This window comes from Thamnophis sirtalis, unplaced genomic scaffold (assembly GCF_051295495.1).
Source record: "Thamnophis sirtalis isolate CommonGarterSnake01/CBP01778 unplaced genomic scaffold, rThaSir2_p1.2 scaffold_11, whole genome shotgun sequence".
Lineage (NCBI taxonomy): Eukaryota > Metazoa > Chordata > Lepidosauria > Squamata > Natricidae > Thamnophis > Thamnophis sirtalis.
Window position 1 is genome coordinate 26,903,036 of NW_028261391.1, and position 20,487 is coordinate 26,923,522.

Sequence of the window (20,487 nt, forward strand, 5' to 3'; positions counted from 1 at the left end):
AGGCTAAAGCGAAGAGCTTTAATTAACCTCTCGGGGTAAAATACCTCGCAAACGCACACTGGATGTGTTAACAACACCTCATTGTTAACTATTACAACAACTGAGGCTCACTTCCAGATATTCCTACTCGAAGCCACAAACCCCGTTCTCTGTTATATATAACATCCTTCACACGCAGCGCCAGGAAACAAGACTGAACACTCATCACGTGTTTTGCAGTCACGTGAGTACAGCGCAAATACTTGTTGCTCCCGCTTCACTAGGCCTTTTTATTTATTTATTTATTTTATTAATGGGAATGCCAAGTGCCGTGTTTGCGTCGTAACTGGGGGCGTTGCAACGCAAAGGTAGGAGGAGGGGGACTTTTATTAATGGGAATGCCAAGTGCCGTTGTTGCGTCGTAACTGGGGGCGTTGCAACGCAAAGCTAAGAGGAGGGGGACTTTCGTGCCGCTAGTTGAAATACTGCTTTTGCTCCGTTTGCGTTCGCCTACTGTCAACGGAGGGGCAAGGGTGGAGCTGTCTCGTCTCGCATCGACCTGCCCTCGTTGGGAGAGGGCGCACGTGGGGATGGAGACATTGCATTGCGTGGCTTAATCCGCGGAAAAGAACCGCTGCCCGCAACGTGGCGCCTTCTTCCAGATCGGTTAAACTCACAAACTGCTGACCGAGCCTGTTCTTGAGGATGCCAAGCTGAAGAAACTATGCCCCCCCCCCCCCATTCCATAATTTCTTACGGGGTCGCATCTAGAAAGATGCTTTTTCTGTTGGCTAAAGTCACCAGCGCTCTCTCCGAATAGCTCATGCTTGCCTGGGGAATCCCAACTTCCTTATTTTGACCTCTCCTGGTGTTTTAAAAAAGAAGGATTCCCTTTTAAGAAATTTTAAGCATAGAATATGAGTTCTCCATTGGCTCCCAAGATTGATGGGACTCTCTAAGGGGTTCTTGCTGTTATACTATTCGTAGTACTATTAGTTAAGGTAATATTTAACAAATAAGTAATCCTCATATAATTTACTAATAAATCATAAATTATGTTTCATATACATATTTGGGGATATTGAACAATTTGAAAGGGCCAATGAGAATTTGAGGACTGCCCTATAGGAACATACCTCAATTAACTCAGTAGTTGACATACAGTGATTGGGTTGGGGGAGGTCTCTGAGCTCGGTTTCACATTTACAAATGTTTTCCGCAAGGTGTGAAAAGCAAAGTTGAGAGAATCTCGGTATCCCAAAGCAAAGCTTTGTGCATTTGTCTTTAGTGTACGACAGCACGATGGGGCATAATAAACAGACTTTCTAGTTACAACACCTGCTGTCAGAAATTATGTTTTCCCTTGCCCCAAGATTCATATGGTCTCCACCTTGACCCAATTGAAATGGGCTCTTAAAACCTGGCTCTTCCCAACACTTTGGGTAGCGTGGTTGGTAGACACTCAGGGTATGTTTGTTGTGGTGGTCTTTTTCCAGATATTTGTTTTGTATGATCTTCATATTGTTTTATTTTTAATGTCTTCTTCTTGTATGTCAGCCAGAATTGAGATGGAGATGGGCAGACTATTTAATTAAAAAAATGGAAATAGGGATAGAGAACAGTGGGGAATAATAATAATTATATATTAATATGTTAAGATATACAAAAGGACAGAAAGATGGTTCAGAAAGGAAGGATGATAATAAAAGACATGTATAAATAATGTGAAACAATGGAAAGAAAATGTAATATTTAGGAATAATAAGGCTATGTTTATGTGTATTGAAATGTATGTTACTCAGTTACCAACCATTCACGCAGTGATATGTATAAAGAATATAAAAATAAAAATTTGATTGGAAAAAAATAGAAAGTATATTTTAATTCATTTGTTTCTTTATTAAACTTAAATGCCACCCAGTGCTCTGGATATGCTGACCACATGACCACAGAAATATCCATGGAGAGCACTGGCTCAATGGCCCTTGAAATAGAGATGAGCACTGCCCCTTATAGTCAGTAACAACTGTCAGAATAGAATCAATAAGAACTCCTTTCCTTTCCCATCTCAATATCCAAAGCAGCATATCCATCTTAATAAATATAACAATCAAAAAAATACTTTTCATTTTTTTTTTTTACTGAATTGCCATCTGACACCATCCCGATTCTGGCTAGCAGACAACATGTGGCTTCACATGCCTTGTAACTATATTCCTTTCTTCTCTGTGCAGATTTCACATTGGCGTCACTTAGAGAAAGATGTCCCAGCTTAAGTTCTGTTCTCGACGATCCCCAGTGGTTTGCTGTAATGGCTGTGTTGCGTCAAGCCAATCTCTTGCCACAAATATTGGACTTGGTATTTATTTTACTCTTCTTCAGTGGCTAGAATCTCCCCCCCCGCCCCGCCAAGGTTTATTTATTTTATTTATGTAACATCCAATTTTCATCAAACAGTGTGTTCTGGATACAACTGTGCTTACGTAATCATATTATAAATTTTTGTTGTTATAATTCCATGCTGTCATATTGATAATATAATAACATAATAATATTGTAACATTAATATTTAACATTTGACATCATCCTCTTTAACAATTCTCCTCTTCTTCCAGTAGTATCTCCTCCTCTTTAACTTCTAATATTTAGCCATTGGTAAAATATGTTCCATATCAAAAAGTATTCCATTTTTTTTTCTTTATCTTTAATAGCAAATGTTAATCTATCCATTTCTGCGCAGTCTAAAATTTTCTTGATCGCATTCCCCTCAGATGGGATCTCATCATCTTTCCATTGTTGCGCAAATACAATTATAGTTGCAGTTAAAATATGCAAGATCAAGTCTTGCATATTTTTTATATTTTTATCAATACGTTTCAGGTAGAACTCCCAGCAAAAATATCTCTGGTTTCAAATCTATATGTTTTGTCGTTTTTTACAGCCATGTATGTATTTTTGTCCAATATTTTCTTGCTTTGGGGCATGTCCACAGTGGATAAAATCTGTAAATTTGGGGAAGATAATATGTACTATTCCATAGTATTATTCCACTATTCTTAATGAAATTCTTTATTGCAGATATTTTAAAGTTGGGTGGCAATGCTGTAGATGCTGCTGTGGCTGTTGCTGCCGCTTTAAATGTTGCCGAACCGTTCAGTACAGGGCTAGGTGGAGATTGTTTCTGCCTGTATTATGATGCAAGGACAAAGCAGGTGCATGGTCTTAATGGAAGGTGAGTGAGAACTAACACCAACTAACAGTAAAGAGAAGGGCTGGGCTCCCATTACCAAGTTGAAGAAGAGAAACAAAACATGCAGACATGCCTAATCAAAATAAAGCATTCATGTATTTATTTTTATTCTGCCTTTGTTATTATTTTTAATAAATAACTCAAGGTGACAAACATGCCGAATATTATTTCTTTCTCCTATATTCTCTTGCAACAACCCTGTGAGGCAGTTTGGGAGAGTGACTGGCTTTCATGCCTAAGGCGGCTTTCTTGCCTAAGGCAACACTAGAATTCACAGTCTCCTGGTTTTAGCCTGGTGCCTTAACTACTAACTAGATCAAACTGGCTCTCCAGGCAGAACAAAAACAGTAATCAAACAAGCAAAACTAATTTAGAAAAAGGAATATTTGCTCAATACCATTTCCCCTGTGCCTGAAACCTTTCAATATAAAGGCTTCTCTGCAACAAAATTATTTGTTTATTAGATTTCTAGACCAACTCAGTTGCAGTTGAAAATTAGGGTTAAAATAAGAAAAGGCAATTGAAACAAATAACATTGCTAAAACCCATCTCAGTGAAAAAGAAAACCTGCTATATATGACATAAATGTATATTAAAAGCTGGGTAAAAACCACTCCGTTCTACGGCTGCTTAAAAAGCCGAGTTTTTGTAGCCTTTCTGAAAAGGAAACGGGATTGAAGCTTCAGGAGACTGTTATACCAGGCACTGAGAATTCCTTTGTGATAGAAATAGGAAGGGAAAGGAAAGAATAGGTGAATCGTGTCTAAATGCATTGTGGAAAATATAGCTGAGGCTCTGGATAGGCTGTTTGCTCAGAGCCACTGAAATAAAAGCAGAGAAAACACTTGAATTCAGGACTGATTGAGCCTTATTGGTGAATCAGTAGAAGATGTCTAGCTGTTTCTTGAAATGTGGAAAAATTGGTGATAGAGAAATAATACAAATAGATAAATGCACTTTTTCTGAAAAAAGAGGCAGATTTCCTGGACTGGATATCCAGGAACATTATAATTTAATGAGAGCTGTTAGGCTTGCTACAGTTCTCACAAGCTTTCTTGTATATGCAAATAATAATTGCTCAATTTTTGGATTTGTACCTCCAGGCTTGTATGCCCGATGTCACTTTTAACTTATTTTTAAACTGTCCCTGCTAACGATTTTGTGTACATACAATATTACAGTGTACAGAAAGTTTCATTTGGGAATTTCTTGTATTGAATTAGAAGGTCAGAATTCAGCTGTGTATTTCATTTCCTTTTCTTTTGGTTCTGATTTTCCTATGTCTGAGTTTTGTTGAACTTTTGGGCAGTGCAAAGGGATTGTCAGCCCTTCTGCTGTTGAGCTTCAGTAAAGTAAATAGCAGGATGCTATAAAAGTCTACTGTCAGTTGGTTTTTTTTATTCTTTTTCTGTCCTGGATGGTCAAAGGGCAAAGAGTGCTGTCTCTCATAAATCAGATTTCCAAACATCCCCATCTCTTTGAACATTTCACAAAGAAGCAGGAAACAATATCAAATACATTTTTTTCCATATAAGACACTTGACCAAGCACTATATTGAAAGTATCATTAAAGGAATATTTTCTAATGGAAAAGATTTTCAATGATTTGCTGTTAAGGCATATTAGGTGTATTAAAATAATAGCATCAGCAGTCTAATCAGAATTCAAGCTTAGGGTTTGATTTAAACAACAACAACAAGACAAATGCATAAAAAAATTCAGCGACCCAGGCTGTATTCATGCACAGCTGAGAAAAAGGGTAGTGATTCTTTATTTGAAGAATCTATTTTGTGAAAAATGAAACTAGTAATTGCCATGAAATCAAAATGGAACTACAGTTGCAGAGAATGTCTACACTGCTTAATACACCTGTATTGATGTGTAACAAAAAATTTCTGGCAAAATTCTTACTGTTATCAGTTTCACAGGTGAGAAACATACAAATCTATTTATTATTTGAAGCATGTAGTCCTTAGTGCTCTCTGAGCTTGGTTATTTGCTTGCAGATCTTTCATTACCTGAATAGGTAATATCTTCAGTGCCAGCTTTCAACCGTGAGCTGCATATATTCTCCTCTATGAGTATTTAAAGAATCACCAGAACAACCAAGCAGCTCTGATTTTATCCCTCTTCCATGTGACACACTCTTTTGTCTAGTTCTCAGGCCATGATTTAAGAACCATGATCTCATTTTTGTACCACAAAATATCCAGAGCAACACACAAGAGATTGAAGAAAGAGAGAATAACACAAACATTATCTCAATAGTTCTTTCTTTCACCACAATGCAGGTTGGATTCTGCTAAGATTCACTAGGAATCATTATTATTGGAATCATCTTTTCTACCATTGCATATCTTTATGCAATGCAAACATCATGTTATTATTATAAAAAACACAGAAACTTGCCAATTAAAAAAAGTATCATATTTTTCGGAATATAAGACACACTTTTTCCCCTCAACAAAAGGGTGAAAATCTGGGTGTGTCTTATACACTGAATACAGCATTTTTGGCATCCTGAAACTCCGCCCCCTTTGCAAAAATCATGGTGCATAGCCTTTAGGAGGCTTGTAGAGTGCTCCTGGGGGCTGGGGAGGGCAAAAATAAGTGAAAACCTGGATGTTTTTTGCTCGTTTTTGCCCCTGTGCCCAGGAGCACTTTACAAGCCTCCTAAAAGCTATTCATGCCCCTTTTTAGAAAAAAAACTGCAGAGTGCAAAAACTTTTTTTTATTTGCTTCTTCAAATCTTGTTGCGTCTTATACTCAGGTGCATCTTCTACTCCGAAAAATACATTATGTATATTTCTGCAAGGTCTAAGTTTAAGCATCATTAGACATATGTAGAGTTTCACATAATTTTATATCTATATTTCTTAAATTCCTGTGTAGCTACACAGGAATTGTTAAATAATATTATATAGTATTATAGTAACTCAAATACTGTGTATCAAATACTGACTTATATACATCATACAATATAATGTACATTGCTAAATGTCTACTTGAATGGTATCAAAATTCAAGGTGTACTTTGCATCCCTGGCACAACACAGAAATGGAGATACAATTTTGTCAATTAAGCATCCTGACCCTTGGCTAAAAAGGAATATTCAGCCAACTGTTTTGATGATCTGCAACCATCATAAATACATGAAACACCTCTACTTAGAAAAGCATTCCATATCCTCCCTTAAAAATTAGATCAGTTTCCTCTTTCATTTTTGGAACCAGGGTTTTTCTGAGCAGTTTTCGGAAGAGGAGGAAGATGATGTTTTGAATGTTGCTGTTGCTCCATTTAAATTTTCTTTTTACTTAAATAGTTTTGTTTACCCTTGTCAGCTTATGTCATGTGCTGTTTTTTGTTAACTACTGGGAATCCCTGTAAACTGTATATGAATTTACTGAATGATATATAAGGAAAGGTTATATATTTGATCCATCTTTGGAATGGAGTGGGATAATGGAGGAAAGTATGACCTTTATATGCTACAGCTAACGACATTTTTGGCATCTTTATTCATGAGCTGTGAGATGAGGACAACATCATGTAGACAAGGGAGAAGATGGCTAGATGATATGAGATTATGCTGGGGCAAAGAACAAGTGGGATAAGGCCTGAATGAACAAAAGTCATTTTCTAAGTAAGATCTTAATTATACAATTATGTATGAATTTCACATGAGCCAGGCATCCATCTTCCATTTGTAACTGTCCTCTCCCCTTCCCCCCCCCCCATTATCTCAGAACATCTATTAAGGAGGGAAAGACATAATAGTCTTGAAATGGACTTTAGAAGTGTAATACTAAGAGCTCTTAGGAAAAATCCTAAAATGTGGAGAGCAATGTAATGAGATTAGTTATAGAACAAGCATTGGTTGAAATAACAAAAGTTTCCAGGAATATGAACTGTAATGTTATAGCCTATTTAAATGGCCTGGAAATCACTTGCATTATTTTGAATGGTTGATGCTCAGGGGTTTGCTAAGCTAATTGTGATGCATCAGTCTTTTTTAAAAAAATGAATAAAAGTTGGGTTTTATATGCTTCACCTGTGTATCTCTGATTGCTTTGCAGTGGAAGGTCTCCACAGTCCCTCACCCTTGAACTGGTAAAAGAATATGGCTTTGATGAAGCGAATCCTCTGCCTTTTCGACATGCATGTAACATCACAGTCCCTGGTGCTCCTGCTGCGTGGTGTGATGCTGTCGCGGTGTATGGAAGCAAACAGGTAAAGTCTAGCCAATGTTCTTGCTGAAAAGATTGATTACAGATAGTCCTTGACTTCCAAACATTAATTTAACAACTGTTCAAACTTACAACGCAACTGAAAAAAGTAACTTACAATTGGTCCTTGCAGTGCTTGCCCCCCCATGGTCACATGATCAAAATTTGGCTACTTGGCAACCGGCATGTAATCAATGTTGCAGTGTCTATGGGCCTTTGATCACCATTTATGACTTCTTTGGCTGTCTTCTGACAAGCAAAATCAAGAGGGAAGTCAGATTCACTGAATGACTATGTTATTCATTTAAAACTGTAGTGATTCACTTAATAACCATAGCAAAAATTCATAAAAATCATAAAATGTCATAAAATAAAATCAGGCACAATTCACTTACCAACTGCCTATCTTATTAATGGAAATTCTGGTCCCAGTTATGGTTATAAGATGAGGACTACTGTGTTTCCCCGAAAATACGACAGGGTCTTATTTTCTTTTTACTTACAAAATATGGCCTTGGGCTTATTATAGGCAAGGGCTTATTGTTTTGGGGTTGCCGGGCGGCTGCTCCCTTGCGAACTGGTTCCCGAAGAGCCGGGCACAGCCTCAGGGGCGAAGCAGCCATGAGGTGACCAAGCTCATGAGCAACTGCCCAGCAAACCTCCTCTCCAACTGGGCAGAGCGCCATTCACTGACCTAGGGGGTATCTCTAAGGCGCAAAGCCACGTGGCGCTCTGCCCGCTCCCCAGCTCCCAAGGCTTGGCACATGAGGGATACTCCAAAGGTCAGTACATGGAGCTCTGCCGGGCTGGAGTAGGGGGTTGCGCGAGCGCCTGTTCCGCCCCCAGCAGGCATCCCTCCTAGCCTCAACATGTCCGGGCCCAGGTCTCCCTGCCACAGCTGACGCCGCGCTCTGAGCATAACGTCTTCTCTGGTTCCAAACTCCCAAACTCAGCTGCTGAGTTTTCCAGCAGTGACCGCTCTAGGAGTGCGCTCTATTGTTGTGGGCTGGCTGCTAGAAGACTCTCTGTCCGGAAGACTCTCTTACAGAGTCTTCTAGCAGCTAGCCCACAACCATAGAGTGCACTCCTAGAGCGGCCACTGCTGGAAGAGTCGGCAGCCGAGTTTGTGAGTTTGGAACCGGAGAAGACGCTTGGAGCGTGGCGGCTGCTGCTGCAGGGACAGCTGGGCAACTCCCCCTCTTCGGCCAGGCAGAATGCCACTCCCCAACCTAGTGGTATCCCAAAGGCAGCAAGCAATGTGAGCTCCTTTCTCCTCCCCTGACTCCTGCGGCTTGGTGCCTTCAGGATACCGCTATGCCGGTGAGCGGTGGTCTGCCTGGCCGGAGGCTGGGGGGAGTGGTTGTCCAAGGGATTTATTTTCGGGGGTGGGCTTATATTTTTGCCCACGCGAAAAATGTGGCAAAGCTTTAGTTTCAGGACAGGTTGTATTTTTGGGGAAACACGGTATTTGTAGTATAGTTTTATTTTTGTTCTTTCATAAATATGTTTGCTTTTTTTTAAAAGTACCTGAATGTGCTTTTCCTTTAATTGCACAGAGTTTCTTCCGCTTACCTAAGTTATGGGGAAGGGCAGGCAAAAGAACAGGCCATTGTACTCTCTTCTTCCCATTTTAAAACTATTGCTCAGTTTCTTGTATCAACTGCTGAGATTTTACTAATTTCTTTTATGTTTTCAAACTAAGATTATATTCTGCCCATTGTTAGATTAGAATTCATATATATGAAATAAAATCTTAGATTTCATGTACCTGATTCCATAGGAGGGAACGAAGTAATGCCCTTTGAAATAGATCTTGATAATGTTTATTGCCATGAAATAACATATTAATTTATGATTCAGAAAAAGATAATTTGGGCAAACCTTCCAGAAAGAGTTTTAATATTCTATTCCATTGTATTAATTTTCCAACTGTTTGGAAAGCCCAGTTTAATCTTTTATGTTGATTTACAGTTCTTCTTTACTTTTACACTTTTTATTGTAGTTCATATAACATACTTAACCAGGTCAGCTAAAATATAGGTGACTGCATGCACATGGCACGCTAAGCTTGATTAGTTTTAACTTCAGCTTATGTGACTCAGTGTATTCTGCAAATCTTTATAGCTGGTGTATGCATGTTGATTGATAACACTGCAGTATTCCTTGATTCAGCTTTCCATGGGGCAGATTTTGCAACCAGCAATAGAAATGGCTGAGAAGGGCTTTCCAGTGTCTGAGATTACTTCTTACCAGTGGAAGCAAGATGCTCATGTTCTTCAGTCACCTGGAAATCAACATGGAAAGGACCTCTTGATCAATGGCGAAGCACCAGAGCATGGCCAAGTCTTCCAAAATCCTCTTTTGGCAAACACTTTTAAGGTAAAGAGAGTTGTTCTTCAGTGCCTCTGAAGGTACAGAGCCAGTTATGCAGAGTCCTACAGGATTGGGTGGCATATAAATTTATTAAATTCAAATTCAAAATTCAAATTAACTTAGTAAAATTTATTGATTGTAAACAACCAACTATTACTATTGGTTATGTCACATATCATAATAATATTCAGGCAGATTGGTATAGAACAATTAAAATATATTTACTTAGATCATATACAACTAAGCCAGGGGTGTCAAACACAAACCTGTGGGCTGGATGCCGCCCGTGGGTCGAATGTAGCCCGTGGGCTGGATGTGGCCTGCCGGGTGGTTAAATCCAGCCCACAGGGTTGGCCTGGAAATATCAAAGGGCTGGCCTGTAGTGCCTCTGCTGGCCAAAATGGGCCACGTGCAGCCCCTGAGCGGTCTGTTTTTGCCCTCCATGGCCTTCTTCAGCACTTTGCCAGCCAAAAACGGGCCTCACAGAGGCCTTGCAGAGGCCCCCTTTTTGTGCTGCAGGAGACATCCATCCCATCTCCCTCCCATTCCGCACCCCCCCCCCTTCAGCCAGCCCACGGAGGAGAACTACAATGCTGATTCAGCCCTTGAAGAAATCTACCCCTGAACTAAGTCCTACTATGATTGATTTGGCCTGGAACCCCCTATTAAACCAAGCCATTATGACTTATTCAGTAATTCATAGTTAAAATATACTGTAGCATTATATACAGTGATACATGCAATCGGTATGAATATTTCTATTTAAAATCAAACCTGTATATTGGTTCCGATACTATGTTTCCAGCCTTCGCTTTGGTAGAAATAGCTGAAGAATAATTATTCAGTGTTTTGGGTATTTTTTTTCTTGGTTAACATCAAGGATTTTCTGAAACATATATGACACAATTGCTCCACATTCTTTTGTGAAAGCTTTTAGAAGTGATTAAGGGCTTCTTGAATAGCACATAACAGACAGAGACTGTTACATTTGGTTTAAAAAAAATATAGCTAATAGTTACATTTTTCATTTGTTTGATAGCTTGTTTGATAGCTTCATAATAGAAGCTTCTGAATTAGGAGAAGGTTGTCTACTTTCCATATACAGAATGATGGACATTGTAGATTGATTCTTGAATTGGAGGTTGATGGATACACATACACGCATGTGCTATTAACTTAGGAACACAATTGGAATCCGAACTTCTATCACTGAGTGATATTGTTAAGTGAGTTGTGCCTTTTCTGATTTTCTTTTGCCATGGTAATAAGGGAATCATATGGCCGCCTTTCCTCATAGACATGTTGGAAGCTGACTAAGAAGGTTGCAAATGCAATTAAGTGCAATTATGTGCATCTACAAGATGCTGCCACCATTTGTAAATACATTCCTGTTGCCAAGTACCTGAATTGCAATCACAGGACCACTGTGATCTTCGTAAGTGTGAAAACCAATCATAAGTTAATTTTTGCAGCAACATTGTAACTTTGAATGGTTGCTAAACAAATGGTTGTAAGATGAGGACTACCTGTATGCCACACCTATATTTTATGTAAACTCAAACACTCGCCCACTCACTAGTGTGTTTATTAGTAGAAATCAGAGACGCTGAGCAGAGTTGCTGGGAAACATCAACCTTAGCCTCGACAATTATGGCAGATGATTAGTTTTCCATTGCTATCAGCACAAACCTAATTTTTGATTGCCTGGAAAAGCAGATGAAATTCAGAGTGTTTCTGCAGCCTGTGTTTTTTGCTACCAACCTAGGGGTCACCCACATCTAGTATACATTGAAATTGATTTAAGAGTTCTACTTCAAAATACATGAATTTCAACACAACGTTCAGAATGAAGGTGAATATATGTGTTCCATCATAATGTTGCAGGAATTGCATTGCGAACGCAAAAAAGACTCAGGACAGAATTCCCTCGGTAGAATTTGACCCTCAGTAACTCACTCCCATATCTGGCTCCTTCTGGGTCATTTGGCTGGAAGCAAGAGTTATAGCCTTTGGAAACATTGAAGGCTCATATTTATCAAAAGAGGGATATTTCATGTGATACAGGGAAATTAGTGGAGCATGGCAATAATGTACATCAAATTTAATTTTATTTCCACAGCAATTGAATTTGCTTCCTGGCTAACTTAGTTATAAAAATCGTAAGAGATTAGGTAGCCATGTCTGGATGCTGTTCAGCAGCATCTCTCAGTCTCATTTTTTAGCTAATTATAAATCTTAGTGTCCTGATCTGACAGATACTGCTTTTTAACTTCATTCTGAGACTTATGTAATGTTGAAAAAGCATTCAGAGATAAATGCCATAGAAATCAGTAAATGGCAAAAGGTAAAATGTATAGATGGTGTCAGATTACTTACTTTTCAAACTATTTTCTGAAGGGAGGAGGCAGAAGCTTATTTGCTTATGCCTTTTCCCCATTCGCATTCAGATTAATTTATTACATGACACATTAATGTAACAATTTGCCTACTTCTTAATTTCTATACATCTATATATTGTATTCCTTGTATTTAGAGTAGTGTGTAACTTCAAGATAAGAATGTTGGTTAATGTAATAAATATTCAGTCTATTGGTAAGAATTGTTAAATGAAGTATCCTTAGATACTGTATTAAAATGTACAGGAGGAACATGCTGTGATTATATGCTTTGCTTGGAATCATGTTCTGCAGTGTAGGGAATGGAGTGTAAAATGAGGAAGAAGTAACACATCTAAAACTAAGGAGTGACCCTTAGTTTTAGATATATTACTTCTTGAGGTAACCTTCTTCAGGTAACTTCAGGTGACCCTGAGGTAACAGATAAACCCCCAAGTGGCCTTAAGAGCTCTCAGGAAGAGTGGTAAGACCAGATGACTGCAAAGAAATTCATCCTTCCAACCTCCCCGCCCCCTCTTATCCTGCCAGAACTAATTCCTCCATATCCCCCACCATCCTGCCAAAACTGGTTGCCTTGTGAAAAAGCACCTTTGAGACAGCTATGACCTAGTTGATTGAGAATCTCCACAGACATAAGGAGGTAAAAGAATTCTGCAACAGATCCTTTGGAAGCAAATTATGGGAGTAAACCTCAATCAAACTTTATAGCCGCATAAGTGCACTTAAGTATTTAAGTATCTTTTTCAGATCAAGAGGCTTTACAGGGAAGAATTTGAGTTTGGTCTCGGATAGCAATAGTACTTAGCAATAGCAATTAGACTTATATACTACTTCACAGTCCTTTACAGCCCTCTCTAAGTGGTTTACAGAGTCAGCATATTGCCCCCAACTATCTGGGTCCTCATTTTACCCACCTCGGAAGGATGGAAGGCTGAGTCAACCTCGAGCCTGGTGAGATTCGATCTGCCAAATTGCTGGCAACCTGTGATCAGAGGAAGTAGCCTACAGTACTGCACTCTAACCACTGTGCCATTATAAACTTGTACATGTCTGAAGAATAAAAGCAGGGTTTTTTCACATATAAAATTTCCTTTGCCAGTTATGCTAATATCTGTATACTTAGATGTGTACCAAACCTTGGTCGGTACCAAGTATACCAACTTATGTATATAAGTGCCTACAAATTTTAATTTTAATCTGTAGAGAAATCCATAACACAGGAGCATCGCTTTTTAATAGACTTTGCGTGAATAAGCACACATGCCAACTAAAATTCGACTATTTCTATTACATCACTAGAAGCCAAAATCACAGAATTGTCTGATTTACTTTGGCCATGTCAAGCGTGCAAATTCATTGGAGAAGTCAATGAAGTTAGGAATAGTAAATGAAACAAGAACAAGGAGCAAGCAAAGAACATGCTGGCTTGATACATCAAAACTGATACAAAGATGAATATCCAACAACTGAAAGAAGCTGTGTTTGATTGGGTAGCATGGAGAGCACTTGCCTAGAAAGTTGCCAAGAGTAGCACAAAACTAAAAGGTTAAAACAACAACAGTAAAACCTTTGCAAGCAAACGGCCAAACTCAGAAAGTGCCAAGGATTCCTCTTTTCAACCCTGAGCTACATATATTCTCTTCTATTGCTAATGTTATAAAATATGTGACTGTTTAGAATCAAAGTATTGGATGAAACTGTTCACCTATTCAGCTTCCTTTGTGGCTAATTATATCTTGTTAATATTTAACAATTTGGTGCCAGATGGTAATGCACCACATGGTGAATGACATTCTTATTGACTGAGTATGTGGAATGACACATGCCGTTTTGTCTTGGTACCAGGTACGAACAATTTGCCATCCCTTTTGAATTATTGAGATTGACGTGGCTTTTCCTTAGAATTGGGTCAAAGGCAGGGCAGTTTCCTTTTGTATACATAAGCATTCCTTGTATTCTTTGCCTTTGGATGAAGCTACTGACGTTTGCATGCTGTATAATAGTATAGTGATCTGGTACACAATTATGTTTTATTGCCCCAATGAAAAATTGTTCCTCTTGAGGCACAGCTATTTTTTGGTTTTTGTAATTTAGAGCCTTTTTTCCTTCAGGAGTTAGCAAAATCTGGCAAAAGAGGCTTTTACGAAGGCCATGTGGCTAAAGCAATTGTGGATGTTATTCAGAATAATGGTGGAGTAATGGATTTAGGAGACCTGAAAAGTCACGTCACTGAAAAAGTTAAGCCTATTGTCACAAATTACAAGGTATGTTTGAATGTTTATTACATACTTGTATGCCGCCCTATTCCTGAGGGACTCAGGGCAGCTAACAAACAAGGTGGGGGGGGGGAATACAACAACAAACAAAGACAAAAACAAATACAAAAAACAGATTAAAAACAACGCAACAGTCGCAACAATTCAAGTGGGGCTGGGAACTCATCAGCCCCAGGCCTGCCGAAACAGCCAGGTCTTGATAGCTTTGTGGAAAGCCTGAAGGGTGGTGAGGGTCCAAATCTCCATGGGGAGATCGTTCCAGAGGGCTGGAGCAGCCACAGAGAAGGCCCTCCCCCGAGGGGTCGACAGTCGACATTGGCTAGCGGATGGTATTCGGAGGAGGCCTAATCTGTGGGATCTAATTGGTCGTAGGGAGGTAATTGGCAGGAGGCGGTCTCTCAAGTACCCAGGTCCAATACCATGTAGGGCTTTAAAAGTAACGACTAGCACCTTGAAGCGCGTCCGGAGCCCAACAGGCAGCCAGTGCAGCTCGCGGAGGATAGGTGTAACGTGGGTGTATCGAGGTGCACCCACAATCGCTCGCGCAGCTGCATTCTGGATAAGCTGAAGTCTCCGAATGCTCTTCAAGGGCTGCCCCATGTAGAGCACATTACAGTAGTCCAGTCTTGAGGTCACAAGGGCGTGAATGACTGTTCTGAGGGCCTCCCGGTTCAGGTAGGGACGCAATTGGTGCACCAGGCAAACCTGGGCAAATGTCCCCCTGGTCACAGCCGACAGATGATGTTCTAAAGGAGGACTCCCAAATTGTGAACCCTGTCTGAGGGGTGTATAATTTAACCCCCCAGCCTGAGAGATGGAATACAAGGCCAATCTTTGGGAGGGAAAAACACAAGGCACTCGGTCTTGTCGGGATTGAGTGCAAGCTTGTTCACACCCATCCAGACCCTGACAGCCTCCAGGCACTGACACATCACTTCAACTGCTTCACTGAGTTGGCACGGGGCAGACTGATACAGTTGCCAGACTTTTAAAAAATGGTATGGAAAGATAATAACCACATGGATGTTTATATTATTCTTCATAGGTTTTTCTCAGAGGTTTAAGAAGTAATTTGGTTTGATTTCTAAACATGGAGAAGTTGTTCTTAGCCTATCTGAATCATCCTATAAAGACTTGCAATATTCAATTGTGCAGCTTTCCAACATGTATGATGCTGTTCTAAGGAAACCATACAAAATGGCACGTGGTCACAATACAGTGGAAGTTAAATGGCATGCAAGGCTTGAACGATGTGGAAAGGTGTAGTGAATGATACTGATGTGAACTAGATTTAGTGAGGTTTTCCTTTTCTCAAATCTTCTGCCTTTAACTTTTTAGTTTATTATTTTTGAATCCTTTCCATGCTCTGCATAATGAATGGATGCATGACACTGTCCAGAAAAAATGAGAGATTTGAAGGGCTGCCACAAACAAGACAGGGGAGACTTATTTTCCAAAGCACTAGAAGGCAAGGCAAGGACCAAAGGATGGAAACTAACCAAGGAGAGAAGCAACCTAAAACTAAGGAGAAATTTCCTGACAGTTAGAACAATCCACCAATGGAACTGCTTGTCTTCTGAAGTTGTGGGTGCTCCATCAATGGAGGCTTTTAAGAAGAAACAGAATAGCCATTTGCCTGAAATGGAATAGGGTCTTCTGCTTGAATAAGTGGTTGCATAAGAAGACCTCCAAGGTCCCTTTCAACTCTGATCATATTCTTTGTTTAAACTGGAAGTTGAAGAAATGCTGTACTAGTAAAATGTACCATCAGCTGTGGAATAGTAGTAAGCTGACAAATCATTGTCACTTTTAACACATAGTAGCTTCATGAATACAATATAAAATACACATTTTTTGCATATATGTATACTTATCTGTCCATTTATGTTTATTCCATTACAGAAAGTCCTCATTTAGCTACTGCCTCGTGTAATGAACATTCACAGTTATGATAAAATTGTGACATTGTGATTAGTCCTCATGTGTATGACCTTTGTAGCTCTGTAAACCAAAGGAAAGCTGAAGTAACATCATAAAAAATGTGATGGTTCATGCGACTGCTTCACATAACAACAGAATTCCTTGTCCCGATTATCACTAAATAGGACTATTTGTGTTTTTGTTATTAATTGCTAAAGATTAAAGTCAAAATTTAGTAAAATGCTTAAGTTAAATGGGACTTTACTTTAGAAACTGGATGTAGACTAAAACCAAAAATGTGAAGATCAGGAGACTGTTCTGTGTGGTGATTCCCTTTTTGTGTTTCTTCCACCTTAGAACTTTCCACAAACAAGAATATTTGACTCAATCTGTTTTTCTCTACACTTCAAAGGAGTTATTTCCAGTCATGTAGCCAAGTCTAGAAAGAAAAGGAATTTTCCTTGCCAGGTCATTCTTGGGTCTTCACTCCTGCCTTTGTTCTATAACCTCTTTGGTGTTCTTCCCCTTAGCACTATAATAATACATCTTTGGCAAAGATCCATATCCTGAATACAAATCTTGCAAATTAAATTCAGCTTTGATAGTTTTCCATGCAAAAGAGAAATAAAAGATTGGAGTGCAAAACTTTCTGTGAAGGGTGTCTTGCAGTTGATGTAAATGGAGTGATATAAAACAAGTGTTCCTCAAAACTAGCTCCAGTGTTTATGTACAATTTTATGCCTCTCTTTGAAATTATACACTAAATGCATATTGGGATGCTGCCATTGCTGTCTTAAAGGAGACTTGGTAATTTAAATTTAATCCCCCCCAAGGGGGGGGCACTGGATAGTGTACAATAACATATTAAAATATAAAAACAGTATATAAAAACTAAACATTTAGAAGGATTGAAGGATGATTAAACACAGTTAAAATTAGTTAAAAAATACAGAGAGGGTTATCAAGCAGCAATCAGCCTCACAGCTGCATGCTGTTCTGGGCGTCCCCAACCAATACAGATCCTGCATCAGGATTCCTTCTTCAAACTTCAAATACTGTCAGCTTTAGTAGGTAGACTAGACAGGAAACACAACCAGATAAACTAATTCTACTTTATTGTAAAGCTACATGAACAGAATTTCGCAACTCTGAAAGTACAGTTCTCCTCCTGTCACTTTTACAGCTGGAAAGCTTAGGGAGAATTCCTTTGGAGCCTCTTATTCTACCCACTATGTAACTGTGGGCTGTGCTGTCTCTTATCTGACTGTTCCCTAGACAACATCTCTTTGAGCCATCTCCCAAGGTCTTTACCACATTCCATTACAAATCCCTTACAGAAGAGTCTGGTCTTGACGGCTTCCAAAACATTAAGGAATATGTTTGATGTTCTATAAGAAAGGGAAAATATGGTGATACACATCAAATTGTTGTTATATAATTCATAAGTATATCTCACTTAGCTTTATAATAATTATATTATGAAACATATATATATGTGTGTGTGTGTGTGTGTGTGTGTGTGTGTGTGCTGATAAATAAATAAAGGGAGACTAGTATAGATCTATTTCAAGCTATTTAGCTCTCATCAGCTAGCCATACCCTTACTGGGATTCGAACCTGGGCTGTATTACATATTATGCAGATGTATTAACCACTAAGCCACAGGGTGTCCTCCGTTATCAGCTGAGCCAGGGAGAAAGGTATATATTTAAATCACAACCCCTGGTATGCCCAAATATGGGAGGAAGTTCACTACTTCCATTCACTGTCCATCGGCTCGTCATAAGAGACCATCCAGACAGAAACCCAATATTTTTACTGTTGCCTTTTGTTACATTTGTGTTGTATTTGTGCTGATAAATAAATAAAGGGAGACTAGTATAGCTCTATTACAAGCTATTTAGCTCTCATCAACTAGCCATTCCCTTACTGGGATTCGAACCTGGGCTGTATTACATATTAGGCAGATGTATTAACCACTAAGCCACAGGCTGTCCTCTGTTATCAGCTGAGCCAGGGAGAAAGGTATATATTTAAAGTCACAACCCCTGGTATGCCCAAATATGGGAGGAAGTTCACTCCTTCCATTCTTCCATTCCATTCACTCCAGGCAACAGTAAAAATATTGGGTTTCTGTCTGGATGGTCTCTTAGTAGTGAACTTCCTCCCATATTTGGGCATACCAGGGGTTGTGACTTATATATATACATACATACATAGATACATAGATACATAGATACATAGATACATACATACATACATACATACATACATACATACATACATACATACATACATATATATATAGAGAGAGAGTCACAACCCCTGGTAAGCCCCAATTATGGGAGGAAGCTAACTGCTTCCATCATCTGTCAATCGGCTCGTCACAAGAGTCCATCCAGACAGAAACCCAATATTTTTACTGTTGCCTGGAGTGAATGGAATGGAAGAATGGAAGTAGTGGACTTCCTCCCATATTTGGGCATACCAGGGGTTGGACTCTTGTGACGAGCCAATTGACAGATGATGGAAGCAGTTAGCTTCCTCCCATAATTGGGGCTTACCAGGGGTTGTGACTCTAAATATATACCTTCTTCCCTGGCTTCAGCTGATAACGAGGAGACCTGTGGCTTAATGGCTAAGACGTTTGCCTAAGATGCAATACAGCACAGGTTCGAATCCCAGTAAGGGTATGGCTAGCTGATGAGAGCTAAACACTATATAAAAACTAAACATATATTATACAATTGATCATCTTACCCAAACAACTTCAACATCTTATAAGGATTAAACACACATAAAAACCCACAACATAAAATCCCAAACACCTAAGGATATTGGTAGCTCAGGAATGAACTGTGGAACTTGTGATACTCATTGAGCTGCGTTATTTGTTTGCTGATGTTTTATTATCCAACTCATCATTAGTGCAAGGGCCAAGAACTCCACCCAAGGATAAACAATAATCACATTCAGGGCTCCCTCATCAACCACAGACTTCATCCTTAACCATTTTAAACTCCCAGCATTCCCTTTTTAAAACATTCTTAAAGTTTCCAGTAAACTTAGTTGAATTAGTTTTGCCTTAAAATTGTAAGATACTCTTAGCCTTTGATTTGTTTATATGGAATATTACAACTGTTTATTCCAGAGCTCTAGCAAATAATTATTATAAAGGATAAATAATATTTTATGATTGTTTAGATGAATTCAAACAAAACATATTCCAGTCTGATAGTAATTTGCAGGAACTTACTGGACTAATGAAATCAGAATATGCCTTTAATTGAATCTATTGCCATTTTTCAATTTTAGACAATTTACATTTCTCTTGTAATGAAAGATTTAAAAGCTTGACTGACAATAAGTTGATCTAAAGTATAAATACCTCTAGTTTCCCATAACATGTTAATGACTTCTTTCCAATATTTTAGTTATTGTGTTATGAAAAGAAAACAGAACTCAGTGATATGACAATATTGAAATGTATAGAGTACATATCAATAAAATTTAGTGCATGTGGTCTAAAACACTAAGGTTGAAGGCTTGGACATTTTTATTCTTCAGGCCCAGTGAGATGAGCTATAGGAAATATATGAACATAACAATAAAGCAAGGTGTAACTATTTTTAAGCTCCCAAATCGATTTTGTAGCAGACAATCTATATAATTCATAATACAATTCATGATAGATTAAAAAAAAAGTTAAAGGAGTCTCTGAGGTTTTACTCTGCTAGTCATTGCCAACTATATGGGGCAGTGTTCATTTCTGTTTCAAGGCCATTGAGCCAGCATTGTCCGAAGACATTTCTGTGCTCATGTCCTGCATGACGTCATGGAGTGCTGTTACCTTCCCACCAAAGTGGTACCTATTTATCTACTCACATTTGCATGTTTCAAACTGCTAGGTGAGCAGAAGTTGGGGCGAAGATGGAAGCTCACCCCTTCACATGATGCTTAACGACTAAGCCACCCCCTAATTCATGGTAGCCCCCCCCTCTTTATATATATATATACATATATATCTATATATTTAAAGTCACAACTCCTGGTATGCCCAAATATG

General features: G+C 38.9%; 1 protein-coding gene across 1 annotated transcript in view; it reads left to right on the top strand.

Moving 5' to 3' along the window:
- The first annotated feature begins 241 nt into the window (after positions 1 to 241).
- Positions 242 to 20,487, top strand: part of LOC106544485 (uncharacterized) — a 33,833-nt gene continuing 13,587 nt past the window's right edge. The window contains exons 1-6 of the mRNA XM_087725399.1: positions 242 to 347; positions 2,214 to 2,338; positions 3,058 to 3,211; positions 7,307 to 7,460; positions 9,629 to 9,835; positions 14,337 to 14,489. Of these exons, the coding sequence (XP_087581525.1) occupies positions 2,242 to 2,338; positions 3,058 to 3,211; positions 7,307 to 7,460; positions 9,629 to 9,835; positions 14,337 to 14,489 (765 nt within the window). The 5' untranslated portion in view covers positions 242 to 347; positions 2,214 to 2,241. The remainder of the gene's footprint in view (positions 348 to 2,213; positions 2,339 to 3,057; positions 3,212 to 7,306; positions 7,461 to 9,628; positions 9,836 to 14,336; positions 14,490 to 20,487) is intronic.